This window comes from Callithrix jacchus, chromosome 16 (assembly GCF_049354715.1).
Source record: "Callithrix jacchus isolate 240 chromosome 16, calJac240_pri, whole genome shotgun sequence".
In the NCBI taxonomy this organism is placed as follows: domain Eukaryota; kingdom Metazoa; phylum Chordata; class Mammalia; order Primates; family Cebidae; genus Callithrix; species Callithrix jacchus.
The window spans coordinates 97,186,346-97,214,336 of NC_133517.1; the positions used below are offsets into that span (position 1 = coordinate 97,186,346).

Genomic DNA, 27,991 nt, shown 5'->3' on the forward strand with positions numbered 1-27,991 from the left:
TTAATTATATTTTATAGTTTGGGCCAGGAATTCTGCTTGTTTTTTTGTCTAACAAGGTTCAAATGGAGTTCAGGTCAGTGATGAATCAGAAGAAAAAGTCAGAGATGGTTATCTCTCTGAAATGAGCTCATCTCCCTCTACGAAAGGCTGGGCAGGTACATCATGTTCACTACACCACAGCACATGAGATCGCTCTGATATCCTAAGTTTATTGCTTATTAGATAACTTTCATTTTTGTGCAGCTTTGAAATACATACACTAGAAACTCAACTTAGTGGCTATCTTCTATATCTCTGAAGTTACTATCCTATGTATTTTAAAGGCTTTCCTTTGGAATCCAAAACAGCTATCACAACCACATAGCACACAGACAAAAAATGTACATAAAGAACGTTTTAAGAGATGTACAAGCTCTTTATCACAGGACAATGAATATCTATCCCAAAATAAAAGATGTAGAATATTGTATTTACATAATTTGGCTAAACAAAACATTAAATGACTATGTAAATACAGCTGAGCAGCACAAATCTACTAGTGTTTTTTAACAATGTCAAACAGTCATAATTTTTAATCTCTCTTCTTCAGGGTGTGAAAAAGATCTTTTCTGAGGTAGTGTTATTTAATAATGTCTAGTCTATCTAATCACATAACAGTTTCAGCAAAGATAATATAATTTGTATGTTGAGATGTCTTCTCCACTGTATATAATTTCTAAGAGGAGGACAGGAGAATTATAGTATCTCATACATTTATGGTTTTTATTCTCATCATATTAGAAAAATAATATGGGATATTATTTTGAAAAACGTTAAGATAATTTTACTTGTTCTCCTTATTTCCCATCCAATTTTTATAAATTCCTCTTCTATTTTTTGTTGAATGCCTCAAGGTTCACCAGGATACACAGAAATATATCATAGTCAAAAATTATCAGTAATCTACAGATAATTTAAGGGTAAAAAAAAATACATGTCAGTTTATCAGTAGCAACTTTGAACCTTGTTATAAAGTAATGGGGGAAATCTGACCAGTATTAATAGTGGTATTCAGTCCTGGGAGGGGGAGGTGTCATGTTTCATGGACTCTAGGCCATCTGTTCTTCCGGCCTACATTTTACTTCTGCAAAACTATAAATGCACCTCTACCTCAGGGACTATAGAAAGGCATTAGAATTCTTCTGCTTTTCATTACCACAAGATTCAGTAACTCATTTCATTGTCAAGATAATCCCCTTTTACTCTTTCTTTTGCACTTGTGGGGTACGCCAAAATGACAAATAAAATCCCAGATGTTACAGACCCAATGAGGTCTCCACCTTTCCTTGAGTGTTGGGTTTAAGCTACTTGGGACATACTGTCAAAAATGACAGGACCCTGATGCCCACACCCAATATTCACTAAGAGTTGTTAGTGATTTGTATAGCTGTCTACAAGCTGTACTTCCACTTCAATCCTCAGTGGCTGCTTAAAAGTTAAGTTTGCCCTCTGGATTTAACTGTCAAAGAACTCATTTCCTATTGTTCAGGCATTGGACAGAGATGTTATTTCTTTAAAAGTAACAAAAGACTTTGGGATGTTGTAATTGGCTGGTTATTGCATGATATGATTTTAGGTAGTCATATCTAATTTAAAGTTCCCCTTAGGCTAACTTACATCTCTGCAGTATCCAAAGATTATGACAACGCTTTATAAGATTTTCCTTAGGAGATCCAGCTAACTATAGAATGAAAAGCTGGAGCTCTACTTTTTATCAGTTAATGACCTGGTTTCACTTTTCAGTACATGAAAAGGAACTTTAGGTTCCTTACATGTTATTGGTCCTGAATTCAGTGAATGTTAGAAGAGGCATTTTGTATATGTGAAAAATAATGTGGTATGCTCTCTCTCTACTTCTGTTTATTCAAAAAGATAAGTACATCTGGATGACAGAGGTGGGGTAGTGAAAGTTGCATAAGCCATAGCCCTTTAACTAGAAGGAGTTCAACTCACTGTTTTTTGGCTTGGGTGAAAAGTCACCCAAGTCCTTATGGCAGGGGATCTGTCTAAATTCTTCCGAATTTTGACTAAAATGCCAGCCAAGATGACCTTATTAAGGTTCTTCCCCCAATCTTTTGTTTCATCTAACTCGCTCATGTTCTATTTTCCTTTTCCTTATCTACATACACAGAGGCTGCCAATCTAAGTGCCCCCAAGAAAGAGCAAGGCAGCCTAAAGTACAGCTATTTCACAGCTCTGAACTGTGTTTGCTTGTCGAAATCTAAGGAGTGCCGCCCAAATAGAGCCATAATTTACTCTGACAAGGGGAGCTAAAGTCTGTAGCTCACTCTCCACCCTGCCCCTGGAAAGTGCTACACTGCCAGTTCACAATTTATAGCTACATACTTCAAATGGCAAAAAAGATTGTGTTGTACGTACATGTAAGTGAAAGCTATTTTTTTAAGAAAATACTGTAAGAATGGAATAAATTTAATGAATAGCAAAAGAAATATTTTGCTTTAAAATATTTTAAAATATAATTTCTAAAGGAGTTGTACTTTTAATACAATCATAGCATTTTCAGCTGTATTATATACCAACCTTAAAAATATAGGTATTACATCTACTGAAATCAGAACTTTTGGGTCATTTTACAAAAGATTCATGAGATAACGTAAGTATTCTAACAGAAGTAAGGGTCAGGTTATTGTAAGTCACTGCTACACCAGTATATGCAGAGTAGAATTTAAAAAAAAAATCAAATCCCACAAAACTCCCACAGTTTAGGGTCAAAGAATAATGCAGGAGGCTAAAAAGAACTAGTAGATATTTTTTGTAAAGTAGAAAATATTTAACCATTTTGCTTCATTCCAAGTGATAATTCCTTTAACTGCTTCAGTCAATAATTTGTAAATATTTAGTTTTAAAAATCAGTAAATAAATATAAAAGCACAGATTATTTAAATGTATTGAGAATGTTTAGGGGAGAAAAATTAACTTATGCCTTTCGATCATATTATTTCCTTTCATATACACTTCCTACAAGCTTATGACAGTTTAGATGATAAAAAATATAATCATTAGGTGAACTCAAATATTTTTCTACTTTTGAAAAATAAGAAAACATACCTAAAACATATTCTCAACGGTGTTTCTCTAAATATTACTTAGCACATAAGATTCCTCTAGCATTACAAATCTATTTCAGCTCCTAAATTAAAACTCATCTGGAAAGGACTGTTTTACCCTGTTTATATAACACTGTCACATAAAGAGTGTTAAAAAAATACTTCACTAAAAATAGCTTGCGTAAGTTAGGGATTAGAGTAGTTTCTGTTGCTATAATTGTTCCTTTGTAGTTTTTTCCATGATGTTTTTGCACAGTGTTTTTGACTGTGTTTATTAAAGTCAGCACATCAAAAAGGATCAAAGAGAAAGTGAGTGAGAACCAAAGAAACCCCAAGTGTGTTGTCTCATTGGGGAGTTATGCAGATTCGCATAAACAAGTGCAAATTGTTGAGGTTTTAATGAAAATTTTCTACAATTATTTTATCTGAAGTCATTCTATACAATAACATCTGTACAGCAGATGGCTATACTGTACCAAGGCAATGCTCCTTTTTCCTTCTGTTTAATAGTACATCTGAGATGACTACTTTTGTCACTGTGCTCAATTTGGTTCAGCAAATAATTCTGAAAAGTGCAGCTGCTACAGATGGTCACAACAGTTATATAAACTGTAAAATCAAAGACACAGTTAAGCATTTCTGTATTAGATTCAAACTATAAAAATCTGACATTAACTTCATTGAGCTCAAAAATATACTAGAGTATAAATAATTTCGGTTGAATGTAGAACAATGTCACTTGAAAACTGCAAAAAGAAATATGACTACTGGTAGGGGGCTTTTATGCGAGTATATTTGCTTTTTGGAGGTGGATAGTTTTTTACCACCTACCAAAATTATACTTCGAATATATGTTTACATGTATTTTATCCAAATTGCAAAGCATGAATTTTAAAGACATCTGACTATAAAATGAAATTAATGTTCAAAGCTTAAATAATGTTTTATTATAAAAATACAGTTAAAATAATTTTTTTGAAAAATATGTACAAATCTCTTAATCACAATTTCCAGAGAAATCAGTCCTTATAACTAGAAGTTAATATAATCTTATTTCATGTAATTGCAGTTTATTATTATTTTGCTAAACTTGTTATCCTAAACTGTTTGAGTATGCAAAAAGAAAAAAACTGCAGTTAAAATATATTTTGGTGTTTATTATAGTCTCATAACAAAATTGTTCCTATTAAGTAGCTAACCTCAACTGAGATTTGATTTGATGGAAATAATTACTTTAAAATATTTGCTGGACACTGCATGTTAGAGTTGTATAAAGTATGTTTAGTCAAAGCTGTAGTTGCCATTTTTGTGTTTAACTAGATTTAAGAACATAATTGTAAAAGGATTAAGGGTATGTTGTTTTTCTTATATAAAGGGGAAAAAAACAAGTTCCAAAACTAGAGTTTACTAATTTGTACAGCTTAGTGAGAGAAGGATTTCTTAATATTGTAGAGATGTTTACCAAAGACAGACATCATTAAACATGGATAAAATATGAGTATCAAATTAATAAAAAAGCAATGAGGATGAAAAAAAAAGGACCTAGAAGTGAGTACAGTATGTTTAAATTCTTCCATTTTGTTTGAGTCTTAACCCTTCCCTGCTATGACTGAGGAACAACTGGAAAGGCATGGGAATAGGCCCAGTGTTGTCTGGGTTGCAGTTTATTTGTGGATACATCAGATACTCCAGTATTTCATAGTCTTTCATGTCCCATGGACCTTACCTTTTTCACTTATAACTTTTAAGACAATTAAAAAAAAAAACACAGAGCTTTTAGTTGGCTTGGTCACAAATATTTCTGGTGAGAAAGAAATAAATCATCTGTTTTGGCCTAAAATTCACACTTCTCAACTATAAAACTTTTCCTTTCTCTTTTAACTACTGAGCCCAAACTGGCTATATGGAACTAAGTTACAGTTAGTCTGCAGCTGCCATTTAATTACTTTTTGATAAGCAACTAAGTTGCATATAAGGACTTGCTTTATCCCCTGCACTATCCCCAATCCCCTATTTCCCTCCACAAATTAAAGTGGGAAAAGACATGGTTCCCTTTTGCTACATTTACTTTCAGAGCAAACTTTCTGGCCCTGTGCCCTGAAATTTTACAGAAGCAGTTTCTGTGATTGAAAACTGCTATTTCCCACCTGTGTCTTGCCTTTCCTCTTCCCCTCCTTACAATCCTTCTGCCCACTCTTTTTGAAAAAGTATATAAGAATTTAGTCATGGTAACAGAGGAGGAAAATGTAGATGTCACTGCTGGTTGATTTCTCACCTCTCCTCCCATCAATGACACTCAGTTTTCAGGGTCTGTACCTCCCTTTGCTAGGCTAGGCACAGAAGCACAGCTTTTCCTTGCCAGGTGTGGCTGCCTGATAAAATGCCTCAGTAGCATTCTTGCAAAGTTGGACCCTGGCTTCTGTTATACTTTGTGTAGCATATCTGCCACCACAGTGACTTTTCTTTTTTAAGTAAACAGTTACCAGTGACTTAATGCTGTGCATCAGAATCACCTGTGGGGCTTGCTGAAGCACAGATTTCAGGGCTCCATGCCCAGAGTTTTGGATTCAGTAAATCATGGGTGGGGTCTGAGAATTAACAATTTCCCAGGTGATGCTGATGCTGCTAGTCCTGAGGTCACACTTTGAGAACCACTATTCTAATGGTTCATAAAACATATATTGTTGTTCCGCTATAGCTGTTTTAGGTAAAAGGAAATTTAGCAATTAACAGTTTTCAAGATAGCTATGAGAACATGCCTCAAGAGGAGGACAGAAACATTTCTGTTTAGACATTGAAATATCTACACTTAAAGGATTTGTTCTAAAATTGTATCTAAAAATAAGATCACAAAACAGAAATGTCTTCATCTCTAATGGCCTTTACAACTTTTAACTTCTACATAATATAAATCTTGAAAATAATGCATTTTCAGATGTTAACAAATCATACTGCTTGTTCTGACTCACCCCCTCTCCTTTTCTGTGACTTACCAGGTACTTTTTGTGCTGCTTTGACACTAAGGCTTCCACTGAGGTTTGAAAGAGATGCCAACAGGCATGGTTTACTAGGATGGGGGACAGTTTCCATGGAGATCACAATCTGAGTAGTTTGAACAGAAATTTTTTGAAAGCAGGAAACAGCTCTCCATATGTTTTCCTGAACTGAAATCTTTTGTACTCCATCACCATAAACTTTGGGTTTAGACAACTTTCCACAGTAATATTTGGAGACTGGAAGATCATCCTTATTCACCATGGTGTTGGGCAGGGCTGAAGTCTCTTCACTATGGGCTGAACTGTGTGCATTTCTAATCTTCTTTAAAAAAAGATTTATCTGATCCAGTTTGGTGAAACTCAGGTTTGCTTTCAAAGGCTTTGATATATCCAAATTGACATCTGCTATAGAAGTAAAAAAGAGAAAACAATTATTGAAGCTTTCTTATTGAATATAAGCCTTTACTTCTCTGTCAAGCTCTATTTAAGTATGTCAAGCTCCTATTTAAGTGTCCCAAGCTCCATATTATGGGCTCATTAGGATAACCAGAACATGATATATCTCTTACTCATCACTTAACGATTCTTTCCATGTTGTTACCTGAAGGAGAATTCTCCTTGGACTACATACTTGCCTACATTCCTGGCCAATCCTTGTGACAGCCTTGATATCTATGTGTGGCCCTGATACAAGGATATTAAGGCTGTCCATTTCCACTCTGCCCTAACACTCCAAGGCACAATGAAGCAGTTTCTTTAGTTTGTTACTTATCTGAAACTAGCCTTTCTTCCAAAAAAAAAGGGCTTTCCTTACTACCCAGAACAATGTTTGGCACAAATAATGGTATTATTAATAAATATTTATCCAAGTTTCTGGCTGAAGTAGCCTTCCCTACCATTCTCCAATCATTTATGCAGAAAATGTGTTTCCCCGTTATGACCTGTTGCAAACCAGAAGAGTCCCTGTAGCTTTCCCTACACTCTGCATTGATAAAAGGTCAAATACCTTGCCCAATGTAACACTGGTAGACTTATATTTCTTTAAATCTGTAGTCCATTTTATATGTACCATATACCAGATGTTGTCCTTCTTTGTATCTTACTTACCTGACACAAAAACGAGCCATATTGTTTTTAACCTTCTTATTTCATCTAAAATCACCTCCTTCTATTCATATTATCAAAAAGACAAAAGACTATAAGCAACATTAAGACAGAGCATGCCACACATCTCTGTAACTCAGTGCTTGGCACAATGTGTCTTACATATATATGTATATGATGAATGTTTGAGCGTAAGTGACCCTAACAAGTGCTCATTTCATCAGAGCTTGAGGATGTAACAGAAGATATAACCCCAAATGAAGCTAGGAATAGCAAAGTCATTAGGCATATTATTAAGTTATAAATCATATATAATATTCTTTTTGTGTGTGTGAAGGAAGACAGATCTATTGACACCAATATCTAGAAATCAAGGCTCACAGACGAATGCAGGCATCTTCAGCCCTGAGGAGGCTGGGCTGTGTCTCCTGAGTCTCTGAGGGTGGGCAAAGCTGACATCTCTGTGTGGGCAGAGTCCATGATGTCTTCATTCTCTTCCCTGGGGACAAGGCAGCCAAGACAGGCAGACACACATGACGGGGCACCTTTCTGCCCCAGCCTGGCCCGGTAGTCTCTGGAGTGAGGCGGCTGTGGCAGCTGCACCACACCACACCATAGGGTGGATCCATCATGAGTCTGTGGAAGGGTTCCAGGATTCTAGACTGAATGAATTTCCATGGAATGATGAAAATTAAAATTTACTTGATTATGGAAGTCTCTGATCCATTCTAGCCAAAGAATTACATGAGCCACTGAAAATCACCTCAAAGCAATTGCTCTCACGGCCCTCACCAGGGCAGTCGGGGAGCAGGAAGGCGGGTGCCTAGGCTAGCAGCTCTAGCTTTTCACCTCTGCAGGCTCTTTCTCTGCCTTCTCCTCCATCTTCTCTTTCTCTAAGTTTGCTACAATTTCAGGCACCTGGCTGGTAGAGATGTCTACAAACATCTTTGCCTACAAACATCTCTACATCATCTTTGTCTACAAACTCAATCACGCTGACAAGGTTGTCAGTGCTGCCTTTGCCATTCTTGTCTTCATCGAGTGCTTTGGCCAGGCTAGTGAGCTTGTTTTCTGGACTGCCTGACTTGCTTCACAGTGTGGTGCTGATGAGCTCAGTGACAGTGATGGTGTTCTCCCCTGAGGCATGCCCTAGGCCAGGCCCAGTTTCCAGCTGCTGGCCCATCTCCAGGTGCAAGATCAAGTCCTCCATCTGCCTGATCATCTGCTGCACCCTGTTGGTCAGTATCTTGCTGGCTTTAGATTCTTCTACATAAGTTTCTTTACTGGTGTTTGAAAGTTCCTTCTTCATCTCTTGCAAGTCCTTGCTGTAGTCCTGCATGTCCTCCTTCAGCAGCTCCAGCTCCATCTTCTCCTCGATGAGCAACTTCTGCTCCTTGAGCTTACAGCAGGCATTGCTGAGGATGCCTATTTCCTTCTTAGCTATTTCTTCCTCGTTAGAGCTCTCTAGCAGTGGGGCAGCGTCCTTCAGGGTCTCTGACCACAGGACTGCATCAAGCACTTCTGGCTGCAGTGAGGCCCCTGGCCTTTGAGGAGTGGCTTCCATACCTTCAGGCTTGACATCCTTTTCCACCTCCGAGCACTTCTGCAGCTCCTTCTTGTGGTGCTCCTGCTGGACAGCTTCCTCCTCCTACAGCATGGCCTCCGGCTTGGCCTTGTTGTCTACCCACTCACCCTCTATCTCGGCTGCTTTCACCTGTGCTTCCTTTGCCACAGTCTCTGGGAGGGACTGCAGTATGGACTTGAGCTGGTTGGCTGGCGAGATGGTGTCTAGAAGGTACATAGCCTGGGACAGGATGAGGAGAGATATGGGGATCTTTTGATGCAGGTGCAGGTCCAGCCACTGCTTCAGCTGATGCTGAACAGATGACAACTGACATTGACATATAACTCACATGCCTCCCTCCCCACACGCTGCCTGCAGCTACTTGACATTCAGGCTGTCCACCCCTCCTTAGATATCGGCTTGCCGTTGGCCTTTATGGAACAGAGCTGCATGGTGAGCTGGAAGCACAGAAGTTGTTGGTGTCAACGGACCGCAGCTCCAGCAGTATGCACAGTGCCATCAGCTGTGGCCATGACAGGTTGTCCAGGGTCAGCTTATTCTCAAATAATTTGAAAAAACGCACGATTTCTTCATTGCTGGGTCTCTCCCCCATCTCCCAGATCTTCTGAAAAAACAGAGTAGTCTGGTGGCACTGCCCTTGGCTGCCTGGTTCTTCAAGACCCTCTTCTTGATGGTGTCCTGGAGGAACTTCGCCAGCTCCAGGTTGACCTGAACTTCCTTCTTCAGCCTCTCCTCCTTGATGAACTGGGTCTCAAATGTGAATGATGGCATGTTGGGGAAGAACCTCAAGGTCATGGGCGGCAGGAACTCCATGAACTGGACCACCACAAACATGAGGAACCACACCAAGCAAAAGGGGGTGGTGCAGATCCGTAGAAACTGCTTGCGCTCCTGGCTGGTCAGGGTGTGGCTGGCAAGGATGTGCCAGAGCATGCGCACCGCCATCTTGGTGTGGCTCCACAGCAGGTGGAAGCCACAGCAGTAGTGCTTCAGCTTATCCAGCTACCTCTGCCAGAGGGACTTCTTCACCACCATGTCTGTGGGGTGGGTGGGGCAGTATACCTGGAATAAGCCTGTATAACAAGTTTTTTGTTTTTGTCCTTGAAGGACCCGAGGGACTTCTCTACTATCAAGTCATCGCAGATAGGTGCAAAGGGTGCCATCTGTGCACAGGAAGGCACTGAGGTCCCATGACCACAAAATCCACTGCAGTGGCCCATGGCACTCTTGCCACTGTGCGTGGGCAATCAGGCCTCAAAGCCCAACAGCCGAGGTGATGGCCTCTGAAGGAACGGTACACAGGGTGTACGGGAGTGCAGCAGCCAAATGGAACATTCGCCCCACTCCTCCACAGCAGGATGTTGGCACAGGTGAGACAAGCAAGATCACCAAGACTACCCAGAAGTTCTCATCAAGGCTTCATGATTGATTACGCCTTCACTCATACTTAATATTCTCCATCTTCATGAGCATGGCCCCTTCTCACTTTCCTCAGAGTCGGGATCTTTGGGTTCGCTCCTGGATACCAAGGCTCTCTCAGGGTCCCATCTTTTGTAAGTTTAGTTCCCTCTTGCTGGGACATTGTGTTTTCTTGTCAGGCCTAGCAAAACTCTGAGTCTTGCTTCTAGCTACTACGTGTGCACTGGAAAGGGTCAGACACTTGAGTCACCTGCACAAAATACTAAAACATTCCTTTCTCCCCATGTTTTTAAAAAGGAAAAACACCTGAATTCAAATAAATTATATTTAAAAGACACCTTATTGACATATAATTCATATGCCATAAAATTACCTATTAAAAGCATACTATTTGTTTTTAGTATATACAGTTATGCAACCACCGTCTCATCCCAGAAGATTATAATCGACACACACACACACACACACACACACTCTCCCATACTACTTAGCAATCACTCCTCACTCATTCTCCCCTTCAGCCCCAAGAAACCACTAATTTTCTTTCTGTCTCTACATGGAATCATATAATATGTGATCTTTGGTGTCTGGTTTCCTTCATATAGCATAACGCTTCCAAGGTTCATCCATGTATCAATGTATCAATACTTCATTCCATTTTGCGGCTGAATAGTACCCGAACATAAGCATATACCACAATCTTCTTATCTGTTATCACTTAATGAACATTTGGGTTGTTTCCACTTTTTAGCGATTATGAATAATGCTGCTATGAATATGTGCGTGCAAATTTGCCTTTTAATTTTCTGAAATATATACCTAGCAGTGGGACTGCAAAGATATATTTCATTGCAGCCTTCCTAGTGGGTGTGAAGGAGTATCTCATTGTGATTTTGATTTGTATTTCCCTAACTACTAATTATGTTTGGCCTTTTTTCATGTGCTTATTTACTGTATATATTGTTGGATAAATGTCTTTTCAAACCCTTTGCTCATTTTAAAATTTGATTATTTATCCTTTTATTATTGTAGGAGTTCTTTTTTATATTTTGGATACAAATTATAAGACTATTATATTTTCTTTTTTCTTTTTTTTTACTTTTTGCTTGAAAACTTTATTAAAATAAGGATTAAACCTGAAAAAAGATCGATGCGAATGCTAGCCCTTTGCATAAAATCAGCAAGTAAAAGGAAACAGGAAGAGAAAGAGAGGAAAGGAAGGAAGGGAGGGAGGAAGGAAGGAAGGAAGGGAGGAAGGGAGGGAGGGAGGGAGACTATTATATTTTCATATATAGAGATATATGATTTATACATATCAGATATATCACATATGATTTGCAAATATCATATCAGATATATGATTTGCAACTATTTTCTCCCATTCTGTAGATTATCTTTACTTTTTTGCAGCATAAAATAGTTTCATTTTTGCAAAGTCCAATATGTTTGTTATTTTGCTCCTGTTTTTGGTGTCATACTAAGAAACCATTGTTTAACCCAAGTTCACAAAGATTTACACCTATGTCTTCTTTTAAGAGTTTTGCAGTATTATCCCTTATGTGTAGACCTATGATCTTTCCTGAATTAACATTTGTGTGTATATGGTATGAGGTAGGGGTTCAACTTCATTCTTTTGTATGTGGCTATCTAGTTATTTCAGCAACATTTGTTGAAAGACATCATTATTTTTGACTTGTAGAATTTGGGTTGTGGAAGAGGCTGGTGGGAAAAATATTTTAGATAAATTGGATGACTAAAATGACCCACACATTTGCCTTTGCATCCCTGTATATGGGCTTCCAAATTCTGTGGCCTTACAAAATATAATACCTTTAACAACAAAAAAAGGAGAGCAATTTTAACAAATGATCAATAGAATAGAAAAACATAACTAAAGTAGAAAGAAGATTCCAATGTTGGATCCTGAAGCTGTCTGCTTTTTCTTGGGTTTATAAAATGAAAACCTAAAGAAGGGTCAGAAGCACTCATCTGGTAGAAACACTTTAGTAACCTACCCAGGAGGATGCCCAAATATCCACATAAACCAACTGCTGAACCTAAGGAATCCATTTCCCTGACTGCAGACTGGCAAAGCATCCATAGAGAGGTAAATACTGAAGCTGCTGATACTACCCTCATGTCTCAGGTACCATTGTGGTCCCAGGGACACAGAAAAAAAAAAAAAAACCTGTTTATAACTCTGGCTACTTGCTTTTCTCTTTTTTCCATAGGTTGCATCTCATTATATTGCCCAGGTTGGCCTCAAACTCCTAGGCTCAAGTAATCCTCATACCCCAGCCTCTCAAGTAGCTGGGACTTCAAGTGTGCACCACTGTGCCAAGCTCTAACTTTATTTTTGAGACTCAGACCTTGTGCCACTTTTGCCAGGATGTTCTTCTTGACCTTTGTTGATGTGAGGTGCCTCTCATCATTACCTTCAGAATATCCTGTGCATTTTGCCATGATCAGGCACCTATTTATATTATTTTTGTAGTTACCCGCTTAGGTATCTATCACAGTTCAGTGAACTGTGAGCTCTGGACTGTCCTATATTTTCATATTCTACCTAAACTACTGTTTGGTCTACAGGAAGTACTAAATGAATGCTGAAGGAAGTAAAAACATTTCATCTCAAAATATGGTTCCCAGGTGTGATGAGTATTTTACATTAAAAACTCTTAAGAGGTCAACAAGTACTAGAAGAGACATTTCCATTATCTGTATAAAGATGAAAAGAGAACAATTGTTCTTGTTCCCCTCTGTTATCTCATTGTCCTTTACAGGGAAGAGGGCCAAAAATATAATGACACCTGAATAGATCCTTTTTCAAGAAAGAGACTGTCCCAAGGTCATTTAAGTTATACATATAAATATTTACAAGTTATTCTCTGTTCTGCGGTCCAGTCATTCTCCCTAGTAATCATTTATTGCCCCCTCAATAGAATTGCTGTTCCATCCCTTCCCATAACATGTTTTAGCGGGATCAAGCCTTCTTTCTGTGACCTCGAGCTGGTTTATAAGCTTCCGTACCTCATTGAGATGCTGGGTGTTCACTCTGAAGGCTCCCATGTATACACATTAAATAAATTTGTATGGCTTTTCTATTAATCAATTTGCTACATTTCAGTTTTTCAGATAACCTTTAGGGGGCCAAAAGCCTATGGCCCCCGCAATGTTTAATGACGTAATGAAGAAAATATGAATAAATACAAGTCTGTCACCATTTTCTGATGAACTCTCACAGGCTCATCACGTTCATTTATTCAAACAATCCATTAACTCCTCTCAGACATGCTGTATTCCCTGTCTTAGATAATGGCTCTATAATCTACCAAGTGGCTTTAGTCAGAAATCTGACTTTTTGACTCCTCATTTCATTCCCTCTTTCTCTGGTCCCAAGCCAAAAACTGATTTAGTTCTGTCAATTTTAGTTCTCAAACATTGCTTGATTCCAACCCGCTTCTCTCCAAAATTCCATCCACTCCCTATTTTCCTCCACCATGTCTTTGATATGATTCAGTTATTATAAAGCCTCCTAAATGGGTCCCCTATCCAGACCAATTGCCTTTAGATTTAATACAGTCTCCACAGACTAATTTCCAAATAATTTGTTTTAAATGCAATCCTGAGTGGCTCACTCCTACTCAAAACCCTTTATTGACTCCTCCTTACCTAAGAAAGAAAAGACCAAGCTCCTCAGAAGGAAAAAGAAAGTTCTTGCCTTTCCTTATCTGTGGCCATTGCTTACCTCCTCATGCTTTACAGTTCCAGAAATACCTGAGATTGCAGAGCCCGCTTCCCTCAATTCTTGCTGTTATGTAACTAGGCCTTGTTCTTATTGCTCCCTTTATCTAATATACCCTTTCTTTACCAGTCTAATCAGCAGGATACTACTTCAGCATTTTCTCCAAGAAGTTGATTCACAAGGCTAGGCCAGGAGGGAGGCAGAGCAAGATGGCTGAATAGAAACCTGCCACAGCAACACCAAAATGAACAATTATCCATTAAAAAAAGGATCTCAGTAAGAACCAAAAATCAGGTAAGCAATCAGTACCTGTTTTTAACTGAGTATCACTGAAAGAAATACTGAAGAGGGTAGGAAAGACAGTCTTGAACTGCCAATGCCCGTCCTCCTCCATCCCCCACACCCGCCAAGGGTGGCTGTGTCTCACAGAGAATCTGTGCATTTTCGGGAGGGAGAGCACAGTGATTGTGGGAGTTGGCATTGGAACTCACGCTACCCTATTACAATGGAAATCAATACCAGGCAGAGCTCAGCTGGTGCCCATGTAGGGAGCATTTAGACCAGCCCTAGCCACAGGAGAACCATCTGTGGGCAGAATCTGAGTTATGACAAATCTTGCCACTGCAGGCTAAAGTACTCTGGGGTCGTAAATAAATGTGAAGGGCAGTCTAGGCCATAAGAACTGCAATTCTGGGGCAAGTCCTGGTTCAGTGCTGGGGTAGGAGCCAGTGAACCTGGGGGGTCATATAATCCAGTCAGATACCAGATGGGCCAGCTAAGGAAGTGCTTGTGGCACCCATCCTCCAATTCAGCACAGCTCACAGCTCTGGGAGAGTAGAGGGAGAGTAAAGGGGATTTTGTCTTGCAGCTTGGATACCAGATCATTCACAGCAGGATGAGACACCAGGCGGAGTCCTGAGGCCTCCATTCTAGGCCCTAGCTCCCAGATGACATTTGTAGAAACATTTTGGGCCAGAAGGGAACCTGTGCCTTAAGGAGACCCAGTGCTTGAAGGATTCATCACCTGCTGACTAAAGAGCCCTTAGGCCTTAAATAATTAGCAGCAGTACCCAGGCAATACTCACCACAGGGCTTGGGTGAAACACTCAAAGATATGCTGGTTTGAATTGTGACCCAGCACATTCCCAGCTATGGTGGCTACAGGGAGGGACTCCTGCTTAAGAAAAGGAGAGAGAAAAGTAAAGGGGAGTTTGCCTTGCAGCTTAGGTACCAGCTAGGCCATAGTGGGAAAGAACACCAAGTGGTTTCTATGGATTCCCAATACCAGGCCTTGGTTCTTGAATAGCATTTCATTTCGGGGCCTGCCCTGAGCCAGAGTGGAGCTGACTGCCTTGAGAAGAGTCTCAGGCCTGGCAGCATTCACCACAAGCTGACTGAAGAGCCCTTGGGCCTTGTGGAAACATCTGTGGTAGCCAGGCAGTGCTCACTGCAGGCCTGGGATGGTGGTTGCCATGGGAAGAGACTCCACTGTTTGTGGAAAAGGGAGGGAAGAGTGGGAAGTACTTCTTTTGTTGTTGTTGCTTGAGTGTCAGCTTATCCTTAGTAGAATGGAATACCATGTAGATTCCTAAGGTTTCTGACTCCAGGCCCTGGCTTCTGGACAGCATCTCTGGACGTACCTGGGACCAGAGAAATCTCACTGCCCTGTAGGGAAGGACACAAGTCTGGCAGGTTATAGAGCCCTACTAGGGCCTTGAGTGAACACAGGCGATAGCCAGGCAGGAGGTATTATGCGTCTTGGGTGAGGCCCAGTGCTGTGCTGGCTTCAGGTATGACGCAACACAGTGGCTACCAGCATTGTGGTGGCCACAGAGCTTGTGTTACCTTCCTTAGCTCCAGGCAGCTCAGGACAGAGAGACTGTTTGTTTGGGAGAAAGTAAGGAAAGAGAACAAGAGTCTCTGCTTGGTAATCCAAAGAATTCTTCTGGATCTCATCCAAGACCACCAAGGTGGCACCACTGTGAGTACGCAAGAGCCACAGAATTACTGGGCTTGGGGTGCCCCCTAATGCAGATTTGGCTACAGTGACTAATAACTTAGATCACAACACCCAAGTCTCTTTGTATCCCTGGAAAGCCTTCTTAAGAAAGACAGGCACAAACAAGCCCAGACCATGAAGACTATAATAAATACCTAACTATCCAATGCCCAGACACTGATGAACATCCACAAGCATGAAAACCATCCAGGAAAATGTGACCTCACCAAATGAACTAATTAAAGTACCAGGGACCAATCCTGGAGAGACAGATATGTGATCTTTCTTTCAGACAGAGAATTCAAAATAGTTGTTTTGAGGAAACTCAGCAAAATTCAAACCAATGCAGAGAAGGAATTCAGATCCTATCAGATAAATACAATAAAGAGATTGAAATAATTTAAAAGAAGCAAAAATTCTGGAGTTGAAAAATGCAACTGACATACTGAAGAATGCATCAGAGTCTCTTAATAGCAGAATTGATCAAGTGAAGAAAGAATTAGTTTGAAGATAGGCTATTTGAAAATACACAGTTAGGGGAGACAAAGAGAATGAATGGGTGGTCCCTAGGGCTTAAGGCAACCCTTGGACAACAGCTAATAAGGAACTAGAAACCTCAGTATTAAAGCCACAAGGAACTAGATTATGCAAATAATTGGAATGAGTTTGAAAGTATATTCTTTCCAGGAGTCTCTAGATTAGAACCCAGGCCAACTGGCAGCCTGATTTTGGTGAGACCCTGAACAGACAACTAGCTGAACTGACCTAGACTTCTGGCTGTAGAATTGTGAGATGATAAATTTGTGTTGCTACATTTGTTGTAATTTGTTATGCATCAATAGAAAAGCAATACAAATTCCACATGCACATTTGCCCACATGGCATTTCCAGTTTGAAAAGCAATTAAAATGAAGTTTCAAGACCTAGGTATATCTGTTCAAGTTTTGTTTATCTCTCCCCCCAAAGGAAAAATATCGAATATATCTTAAAAACATCTAATGATGTTAGTTGCCTACTCCTTCTTTTTAAACATTGTTTCAGCACTCTAGCTATGATGGAACCTGTCTCTTCCACTGAATGCAGCTACAAAATCTGGCCAAAAAAAAAAACCAACAAAAAAACCAGCTATAAAACCTACACAGAGCAACTATTTGAAAATTCTGTAAAGTGTATGGTAACAGGTAGATTGAGGAACAAGACTAGAATTTAAAACAATACCAAAATGGTGATGAGTTTCTAATTTTTCCTCCTCTAACCCCTGATCCTAGACTAATGGCAGCCCAAAGCTCAGACACGGATATCATGTGGAGATAGAGAACAAGGAGAAGCCCTCTGTTTCTGGCTTCAAGGAGTGTGAAGGAGGCTCCTAAAGCTGAGAGGGACTATGGAAATCTATTGTTTTCCTTCTTTCTTTTCTTCATTTCCCTGTCCTCCATAAAACAGAAGAGGAGAGAATACTTCTTAATTAATTTTTTAAGACCATAATTGCTGATACCAAAAGTTGACAGAGACAGTATAAAAAACAATATACAGGCCGGGCACGGTGGCTCACGCCTGTAATCCCAGCACTTTGGGAGGCTGAGGCGGGTGGATCACGAGGTCAAAAGATCGAGACCAACCTGGTCAACATGGTGAAACCCCATCTCTACTAAAAATACAAAACATTAGCTGGGCATGGTGGCGCGTGCCTGTAATCCCAGCTACTCAGGAGGCTGAGGCAGGAGAATTGCCTGAACCCAGGAGGCGGAGGTTGCGGTGAGCCAAGATCGCGCCATTGCACTCCAGCCTGGGTAACAAGAGCAAAACTCTGTCTCAAAAAAAAAAAAAAAAAAAAGAATAAGAAAACAATATACAGGGATATTGCTCAAGAAGAGACATAAAAATCCTCAAAAAAGTTAGCAAATCAAATCCATCAGCATACAGAACAACCACAACAAAATAGGGTTTGTTCTAGGACTAGAAGCCTGGATGAATCAATGTAAAAAATATGAACAGTTTACAACAATAACAAAGAGTATCAATTGATACAGAAAAGTTTTTTGAAAAATTCAATATCTATCATAATAACTCTAGGCAAACTATCAATAGAGGGAAACTTAACCTGATAAGGGATATATATGAAAAACCTACAGCTAACATCATAATTATGAGGAAGTGAATACTTTCCCCCGAAGAACAGAAACAAGGCAAGGATGTCCATTCTTACTACTTATATTCAACATAGTGTTGGAAATCACAGACAGTGCCACAAGAAAAGAAAAAAAGGGCATAAATAAAAAAATAAAACAATGCCTATTTACAAATGACATAATTGACCATGCAGAAAACTCAACAAGAATCTACAGAAAAGCCCCTAGAATTAATAAGTGAGTTTGGCAACAAGATCATCACACAAAAATCAATTCAGTTTCTACAAACTAACAATGTGCAGCTGGAAAACAAAAAAGCCTTAAAATAAATGATAGTATTTAAAACATATCCAAATAATAGGAACACAGGTATAAATCTAATCAAACAGTCAGAGGATCTGCATGCTGAAAACTACAAAATGTTGATAATAAATTTTAAAAGATCTACATAAATAGAGACATACCATAACATGCCATATTCATGAACTGGAGGGCAGCCAACATAATAAAGATACCAATTTCTCCCAGATTGATCTGTAGATTTCACACAATCCCAATTATAATCCCAGAAATATTTATTTTAAACATAGAGAAGCTGCTTCTAAAATTTACATTGTAAAGCAAATAAACTAGAATAACTGAAACATTTTTGAGAAAGAATAACAACATTGGAGGACTCAAACTACCTGATTTTAAGACTTACTATCAGCGATTATGATCGAGACAGCATAGTTCTGCAGAAGGAATATATATGTACCTCAGTGGAACAGAAAAGTGTCCAGAAATAGGGTCCAAACAATTATTATTAGTTGCTTTTTAAAATAAATGCAAAAAACAATTCAATGGAGAAAGGTAGTTTACAGATGGTGTTGAACATCTGTATACAAAAAAGGACCTTAAATTCATACTGTATACAAAAATTAACTCAAAATGAATCCTGAATTTAAATATAAAACATAAAACTAGAAAGCTCTTAAAGAAGATAACATAGGAGAAAATCTTCAAGTCCTAGAGTTCTTATACGTGATACCAAAAAAGCATAACTTATTTTAAAAATGTATAAGTTGGACTTCACCAAAATTAAAAACTTTTCCTTCGTAAAGGGTAGTATTAAGAGAATGAAAAGAGAAGCTATGTACTGGGACAAAATATCTGCAAATTACATATCTGACAAAAGACTTATATTAAAAAAAAAGCCATAAAGAAGTATTACAACTCAGCAATGAGAAAATAATCTAATTTTTAAATCAGTGAAAGACTTGGACAGTTCACCAAACAGGATATATGAATAGCAGATAAGCACAGACTGTACAAAAATGTTCAACATCATTAGTCATTAGAGAAGGGCAGATTTAAATGGCAATGAGATACCTATTAGAATGGCTAAAATAAAAAATACTGTCAATATAAAGTGCTGGAGAGGACACAGAGCCACAGGACTCTCATATATCACTGTTGGGAATGCCAAAGGATACAGACACTCTGAAAAACATTTTAGCAGTTTCTTATGTGACTTATATAACCCAGCAATCCCACACCTAGGTATCTCACTATAGAGGAACAAAAACTTATATTCACACAACTTATACAAATGTTATAATAGTGCTATCCATAATCACCAAAATTGGAAACAGCTTAGCTGTCCTTCGGTGGATGAATTATTAAAATGTGGTACATCCAAATAATGGAATAGCACTCAGCAATAAAAAAGAACGGACTGCTCATACATGCAATGACTTGAATCAATCTCAAAAGCAGTACATGAGTGAAAAAAAAAGTCTCAAAAGGTTACATGCCATATGATTCCATTTGTATGACATTCTCAAAAAGGTAAAATAAATAAGAAAAATACTAAAAATGATGAAGAGCAGTGGTTGTCAAGGGTTAGGGTTTGAGTGAGAGTGTAAGTATAAAGGAGTGCCAGGAAGGGCTTTTTGAGGATTACAGAACATATTCGTACTATGGTTTAGGTGTGGTTTGTTTGTCCCCACAAAATCTCATGTTGAAATTTAATCTCTAGTGTGGTGGTGTTGGGAGGTTGGGCCTGGTGGGAAGTGTTTAGCAAGGAGTATGTCTTCCCTCAGGGTGAGTATATTGTATATTTGTTTCCATACAGTGTTCTTACCATGTTAGGTATCATGAGAGTTGGTTGTTAAAAAGAGCATGGCAGTCCTCCACCCCCACTTTGTCTCCCAACATGTGATCTCTGCATAGGCCAGCTCCCCTTCACCTTCCACCATGAGTGGAAGCAGCCTAAGTCCCTTACCAGATGCTGATGTCCAATCTAGAACTGTCTAGCCATCCATGATTGTGAGTCAAATAAACCATTTTTCTTTATAAATTCATAGAACTGTATATCACAGTCAATTTTACTGCATATTAATTTTTAAATTATTTCAATGACTTTGTCATATGGGTGACACAATAGTTTTCCCACCCCATTTCATTGGTCTTTATCCTCATGTGTATCTTTCAAAAGACTAAAGGAACTGAATGGCCCATGGCTCTTATACACAGGGGAAGCCCATAAGTTTTTCACGTTTCCTTTCTACTCTCCACAGTCCCTCCAACATGGTAGTATAACATTTATGGTGAACCCTTTACCCTTCTGCAGAAAGTGAGAAAGCTGGAATGCTATTACTAAATGTTAGAAATGTCATAGGACCATTCCTGATCCTATTAATTCCAAAGGTTGTACAGATAAAATTTAGAAACTTTAATACCCAGAGTCAGTCAAATTTGCAAAATTCAAAACCACAGGTCAATTTGGCATGTTACAAAGTAGTTAAATTAGGAAAATTAATATATTCTTTCACATAACTTTGCTCATATTACAAAATAAATTTTAAAATAAAGTTCTTTTTTATCATTACAGTTTGAATTCTTATAATTCAGAAAAAATAATATAAATATGACCATAGTGGTGAATTTCAACTGTGAAACTATTTGAATTATATTATTGACCTTATTCTACCAAACATCTTTGAATAGTCTGAAATCAGAAAGATCTACTTCCCAAGGCAACATGAAGGGGCGTCCACAATATTTATTCAATACAAATATAGCAGACCTCAAAATAGAGATGGCAAATCAATAATTAATTACAGTTGCCTGTCTTGTTTTATTTTGTAAGAGTCATGAATCTCTATTAGATCACTAATACACATATATAACAACCAGGACTAAATATTTTATTTATTTATTTTGAGACAGTCTTGCTCTGTTGCCCAGGCTGGAGTACAGTGGCGTGGTCTTGGCTCACTATAACAACCTCCGCCTCTCAGGTTCAAGCAATTCTCATGCCTCAGCCTCCCAAGAAGTTGGGAGTACATGCATGTGCCACCATGCCTGTCTAATTTTTTATATTTTTAGTAGAATGGTGTTTTGCCATGTTGGCTAGGCTGGTCTCAAACTCCTGGCCTCAAGGAATCGCCTGTCTTGGCATTCCAAAGCGCTGGTGTGAGTCACCATGCCCGAACAGGACTAAATATTTCAGGAACAAGATAATCTGAAGCAATCTTGGATCTCTGTCTCTCCTACATTGTCCCAAAAGTCTTAGTGAGGTTTTAAACTTTAATAACTTCAGCAACATAAAAATGCTGCAGAATTATTTAAAAAACTTAATTTGAAAAGTTTATTTAAATCTTTTATATATTTATTTTGTTTTGTGAATTTGAACAATAAATTTTTAATGTTAACTTTTTGTGGTGCTGGTTTCTGGATGACCCTTTCTCAGAGCAGTGGATTTGGACACTTGGTCACTAGATCTACCTTTCCTATAAGGTTATGTCAAAACTTATTTGTGTATCAAAACTTCATTCTTTTGATGACCTTAAATTTAGTAATTTAGGATTACAAACACAACCTCTCGGGCACTGAGCAACAGTTGATGAAAGTTTTTAGAAAGTCTGAAAATCTGGTAGAGCTGTATGTAGTCCCAAACAGTTGCTATATTAACTTATTTATTTCTTAAGACAGAGTCTTGCTCTGCTGCCTAAGCTGGAGTGCAGTGGCACTATGCTCGCTCACTGCAGCCTCAATCTCCTAGACTCACATGATTATGTTAATGTTAAATAAGAAACAAACTGTTATTTAAGACATTTAATTTATTTTCAAATGTTTTTTGTATATTTGTTTCCATACAGTGCATACAGTGCAACCTCTGTACAAGATGTATGCTAGAAAGCCACAAAGTCCCTCTCCCTGGAGGGACTGAACCACACAGAGACACTGCTGAGCCACATTACTTGCAAACACATTTTGTGCTATGTGTGAACAGAGTGGCTATGGCACTCCCATCTGGGCAAGTCGGACAAGATGATAGGCCAACAACCAAAAGAGCAGAGTTAAAATTAGGGTATATTGTTATACTAGGGATTCCTTTCAAAAGTACCAGGTCCACCAAGAGACAGGAGGCAGGCACCAGAATGAGAAGCATCACAAGTGAAACAGTACCCTTTATTGTCATATAAAGTACATCAACATGTTTCTCTGAACTTTCACATCCTTGATCTAGCCAGTTGTTTGGTCAAAAATTAGTCTTCATTGCAAATATTTTCAGTCTAATAATGAGAGGAAGATTATTTTTACAAACAGAAAAAAAATATGTAACAATAGTGCCTGGTATTTTTTGACTTAAAAAATGAAAGTAAAAATTGAGCATTCCACTTTTTCTGTTTTTGATACTTTTAAAAAATTGATAAAAAATATTAATCTGATCATTAAGATACAAACATTAAAGAAACTGACTAGAACAGTTTTATTCAACAGAGAAACAGTGGGAGCTACAAAGAATAACGTTTTCACGAACTGGAAATATAACTGGATAGGGAACCAGGCACAGACTGTTACTGTAAATTTTATTCCAATTATTATCAGATTCTTATGTTTAAGAGTTTAAAATTGTGTTATAATCTTCATTGAACTTAATAAATGGATTACTTTCAAAGTTTTGATTTTAGGAATAAGCAGTAATAGAAAATCTCCCAGCTGAGTCATCTATTTCTCTGCCACATCTAATTTCTCACCTTTTTCAGAACATACTCTGTATCTTTAAGTAAGCCCATGCCTACCAATTATTAGAGTCTAATCACCCTTCAAAACTTTCTGAATAGCTACCAGGAAACAGAATGATGGCATGAGTATTAAGTTAAAAGATTAGACAAATGCAAATAAATTATACTTATTTTATGCTCCTATCATCTTAGAGGATGACTTAATAGTGAAAGGAAAAGAATCATATTGTAATAATGAAATCAGAGAGGGAATTCAAGCCCCAGAGGTGATTCCCATAAGTTTATGTTAATGCACACCTTGTGGGGGACCGAACATCAACTGGAAAAGTTTCCTGAAAACTGTTCCAGCTCTTTTCTCATTTAAAATGTTCCAACTTTACTTGACCCATTAGTCATCATATTACTTACATTTATGATGTATTATGAAATCTATTACCAAAAACCCAATGAATTCAATATGGCTTGTTATACTCAAATCATAACATTTATGAAAGAAAACTTCTTTGTTAAGTGTTTCTTCCTTTGGAATTTTATTTGCAAAAGATAAAAAAGTTTTTAGACAATCAAGGCTTGCAAGAAAACATTCAGTGCATATATGGGTGGCAATGTACAGACACAGAAACGATGTTTTATTCACCATTTTAGTAAATGCAAAACACAGAACTAGCAAACCCATAATCAAGGTTGACCTTAAGTATTCTAATAACCCTGGTAAAAAATATTTTTACTACTAGGTCATAGTACTTTTTTCTCTTATTCAACAATTCAAATTCAGATTTTTGTTATAGTGTTCAAGTAAAGGTATTCATGATGACAGTGGACAATGGAGATGAAGTACTCACAGGTGTGAGAGCTAGAAAACATGGAAAGCTGTCCATGACAATGAGATGGATGTGTTTTCATTGACGGTATGAAATGTAAAGACCTCAGTGATGGCAGACATGTGTGCTTTAATTAATGATGGTACACAAAGTGGAACAGGATATATGCTGTCTTATGTGCTATGAGGAAGCTCAGAGACATGAAATGAAAGGTTCTTGACCTGAGTAAGTCAGCAGCAGTTCATGATACTTATCAATGGGATCTGGGCATTATCACTACTAGCAAAATTACTCAGAAATGTATTTTTATGATCAAGCATTGAGTTTCTAAATTTCATTATCCTCCCCAAATCACAACACAAAATTACTAATTATAGGGTAACCGTATTGATTTGTAAAGTAAATGTACTGAACTAAACTCATCAAAATAAGTTTCCCTCCCTCTAAGTAATAACCTTTAGGGCTAACTATATTCCACTACGCCAATAAATTTGTATCTTTTTTGGTGCCTATGTCTTCCTTTGTTTGTTTCACTATTCTCAGTGATGGCATATACTCATCCTTGAAGACAAACATGATTTTTAGAAACAGCCAAATGTTGTTTTGAGATAAACTTAGTGAAAACGGTATTATCAAGCTGCGTATGAAAAAAGGAGAGATTAGCATGAATGGAAATGAAAAGGAAAATATTCCTTTAGGTTAACCTAAAGGCAGTGCAGAATTAGAGTGGGCGAAGAAAAAGGGGTAAGAATTCCAGACTAAGAGAACAACAAGCTTTAAAACATCTAGAGAAGCCAGTTTATAGAGGTTCCCGTTGCCAATGGGGAGACAACTTGAGAATCATTTAAATTAATGAGTTCAAAAGAATATCAAACAATATAAACTAACTAGCCACCACTGGAATATGCTAGAAAATGAACTCATTTTTGAAAATGAGTAAATAAAGGGAAAGAATTAAGCATTTATCCTGTCTTTCTGGATAAGCAATACTACTGAGTACCCAAATAGTAGGTTGGGGAGTGTTTCTCTTCAAAGAAGTATGCCAGCTAATATATGAAAAAAGAATGCTAGAATCAGAATGTTATCAGTATTGAAAACCTTCAATGAATTTAGGCATTGGGCACCAATGGGTGCTAGCATCAGAAAAAGAGAGACCTTTTGACATTATATGCTTCCTGATAGAACTATACAAAACCTCCTGCAAAGCACTTTTGCTTAAAAAAAACACCGGAATCAGATTAAGCCAAATGACCCATTTATATGTAAGACATACAGAGGACAGGTGCAGAGAGGTTTGGGGGCTGAGGAGAGCTTTGACTGGCTCAACTGAGGGCGGGAGGTAGCTAAGATTCAAATAAATTTGGCAGGGAAGGCAAATCTAGTAAGGGCATAGAAGACAGCATTACTGAGTAAACAGAGAATATGAAGTAAGGGCTACCAGAAAACAGAATGAGAAAGTAATCAAAGATTAAACCTAAACCAGAGAAGTAGCAGGCATAATGGAGGACTATTTCAAAGAAAAAAGTACAAGGACTTGAAATAAAAATAAGGATGACCTGAAGATGGTAGTAAATTGGGAGAGGACACAGCCAGACAAACTTTCCTATCATCAGCAGTTGTAAAAAAAAGTCTGAAGACTATACTAAGGGAAGAAGTGAACAAGGAGAGAGGAGAGAAATGGCTTAATTTACTGTGAACATGTTTAAATAACAAAGCGTGTCTATTAGTCAGATGCAGAAAGTCTTAGAGTTAGATAATAAGTCAAAAGAGCTGCATTTGGGAGTTGTTGGCATAAAAGAGACTATTATACAGGGATAAGAAAGGAAGGCTCAGAACTATGTCAATGGAAAGACATGGGGCTGGAGAGTTAGGGAAAAGAGAACTGCAGGCAGAAAGTTGGAAAGTTAGAGTTAGGATAAGCCAGACAATATTCTTTATCTCTTCCAACTTAGCTTACTCCATGTTCCTAGGAAGATATCTCCCAATTACTCTCATTCTTTTCTGCAGAAGAAAGAATTCTAACAGAATTAGGCTACATGAAGAAATAAAAAAATTTAAATAACTGTTACTCTACTGACTTCTCTGCATGAGACCTAGTACTGGCCCCCTACCTCCTTGCCACCTACACAACCACCTTCTGTGACTCTTTGAGTTCTATTACTTAGCCAAGTAGTTGAGAGGTGTAGTCCCTTGAGGGCACCACTTTCAGCCAGATAATTTTTCTAATTTCTTCCTAAAATACAAGTTATAGTTGAAAAACAAAAGCTGAAATAATAGAAGTCTTTTCCCTTTTTAAAAATTCTTAGTCCATTCCCTATTTGACATTCTGACATTAAGTTTACCGTTTCATTTTGATAAATCACAGAGAAAACAAACTATGATAATATAGTGCTGACAGTGGAAACCGGAACCCATAAAATTCAGGAAATGTAAAAGTCAAGGTTCTTACAGTTTCATTAACTAGTTTACATTTCTTAAATGTAGAAGATAGCCTGCTAGTATGGCTGTAGACTTGAATTAAGAATAAAGGGAGGACTCTCATGAGTAGGGTATAGGCCTTAGCCCAATTTTTGGCAAGAGAGAAGGAACAGAGGATTAAATATCATTTAAAAAATAATATTTTGGGCAAGATTAAGAGAAATAAATTATTTAAATTAACTTTTCTTTTCTTGAGACCGAGTTTTGCTCTTGTAGCCCAGGATGGAGTGCAATGGCAGGATCTTGGCTCACTGCAACCTCTACCTCCTAGGTTCAAGTGATTCTCCTGCCTCAGCCTCCCAATAGCTGGGACTACAGGCATGCACCACCATGCCTGGCTAATTTTGTAGTTTTAGTAGAGATGGGGTTTCACCATGTTGGCCAGGCTGGTCTCGAACTCCTGACCTCAGGTGATTCACCCATAACAGCCTCCCAAAGTACTGGGATTACAGGCGTGAGCCACTGCACCCATATTAAAATATTTCATTTTACTTTAATCTTCGTGCATTTAAAAATCATATTATGAGGGTGGAGCAGATGGTGGAAAAGGACTCTTCAGTGGTCATCCCCTCATATCAACATCATTTTGAAGAACTATCCACACAAGAAAATACCTTTATGAGAGCTAAAGAAATGAGGTGAGAGATCATAGTATCTGGTTATATCATAATAATATGAAAAGATGTACTTAAGAGGATAGGAAGGGCATTCCCTGTGTCAACTCTCCCCCAAGTAGCAACTTCAGAGTGACACTGCTTGGGAAAACTCAGAGGAAGTGAATGTAGCACTTTGTCTTGGTCTCCAACTCTGGGCCTGCCACAGCAAAATCCAGCATCAGCAGACTCCTGTAGCCCCTTATTTAGGTCAGTACCAATGCACTGAGCCTCTCGACCTGGCCCAGTGTCAGGCAGGATCCCATGGCCTCTGTGAAACAGGCTTGATCACTGGCCTGCATCACTACCAACTCTCTACAAGGCCTTTGGTTTCAAACAAACCTTAATGGCCATGGGCTTTGAATATGCTCCAGCACTGGGCCAACCTTGGTGGCCATGCTGTTGGGTTGGTGTGGCAGGCCTAGGTGTAGGGTGCCTTCTAGAGCTTCGGGGCTGTGGCAATTGTGGACTTAGGGACAATGTCAGACAACCTGACCAAAAAGTTGTAGACAGGCTGTTTAAAGGCATTCTCGGACAAAGCCAGACTGCAAAGACTGGAATAAGAACCTACTTCTTCAATGTGTAGACACTGATGCATGGCCAAAGAATAAAAAAAACAAAACTGGAAACATGACATCATCAAACAAAACAAAGTGCTAGTGACCAACCCCCCACCCTAGAATAGAGATACATGAACTGCTCAACTAATAATTCAAAACAATTGCTTTAAGAAAACTCAATAAACTTCAAGAAAATAGAGAAACAATTCATCAACGTAAGAAAAACAATTAGTGACCAGAATGGGAAATTTAAGAGATCGAAAGATTAACTTAAAAAAAACCAGAAATCCCACAGCTGAAACTACAATTAACTAAATGAAAGATGCCAAAGAGAGTAACTATAGCAGAACTGATCAAACGGAAGAAACAATCTATGAACT

General features: G+C 38.3%; 1 protein-coding gene across 15 annotated transcripts in view; it reads right to left on the reverse strand.

Moving 5' to 3' along the window:
- VPS13B (vacuolar protein sorting 13 homolog B) overlaps window positions 1-27,991 on the reverse strand; it is an 822,207-nt gene that overhangs the window by 154,488 nt on the left and 639,728 nt on the right. For 12 of the 15 annotated variants that reach the window (XR_013528186.1, XR_013528188.1, XM_017965662.4 and 9 more), the window contains one exon: window positions 6,101-6,508. Coding sequence is in view for 12 of the 15 variants with exons in the window: in XM_017965662.4 (XP_017821151.4) it covers window positions 6,101-6,508 (408 nt within the window). In the remaining 3 variants the exon portion in view is untranslated. The remainder of the gene's footprint in view (window positions 1-6,100; window positions 6,509-27,991) is intronic. The other 3 variants (XR_013528187.1, XM_054246376.2, XM_078353469.1) reach the window with 1 other exon arrangement.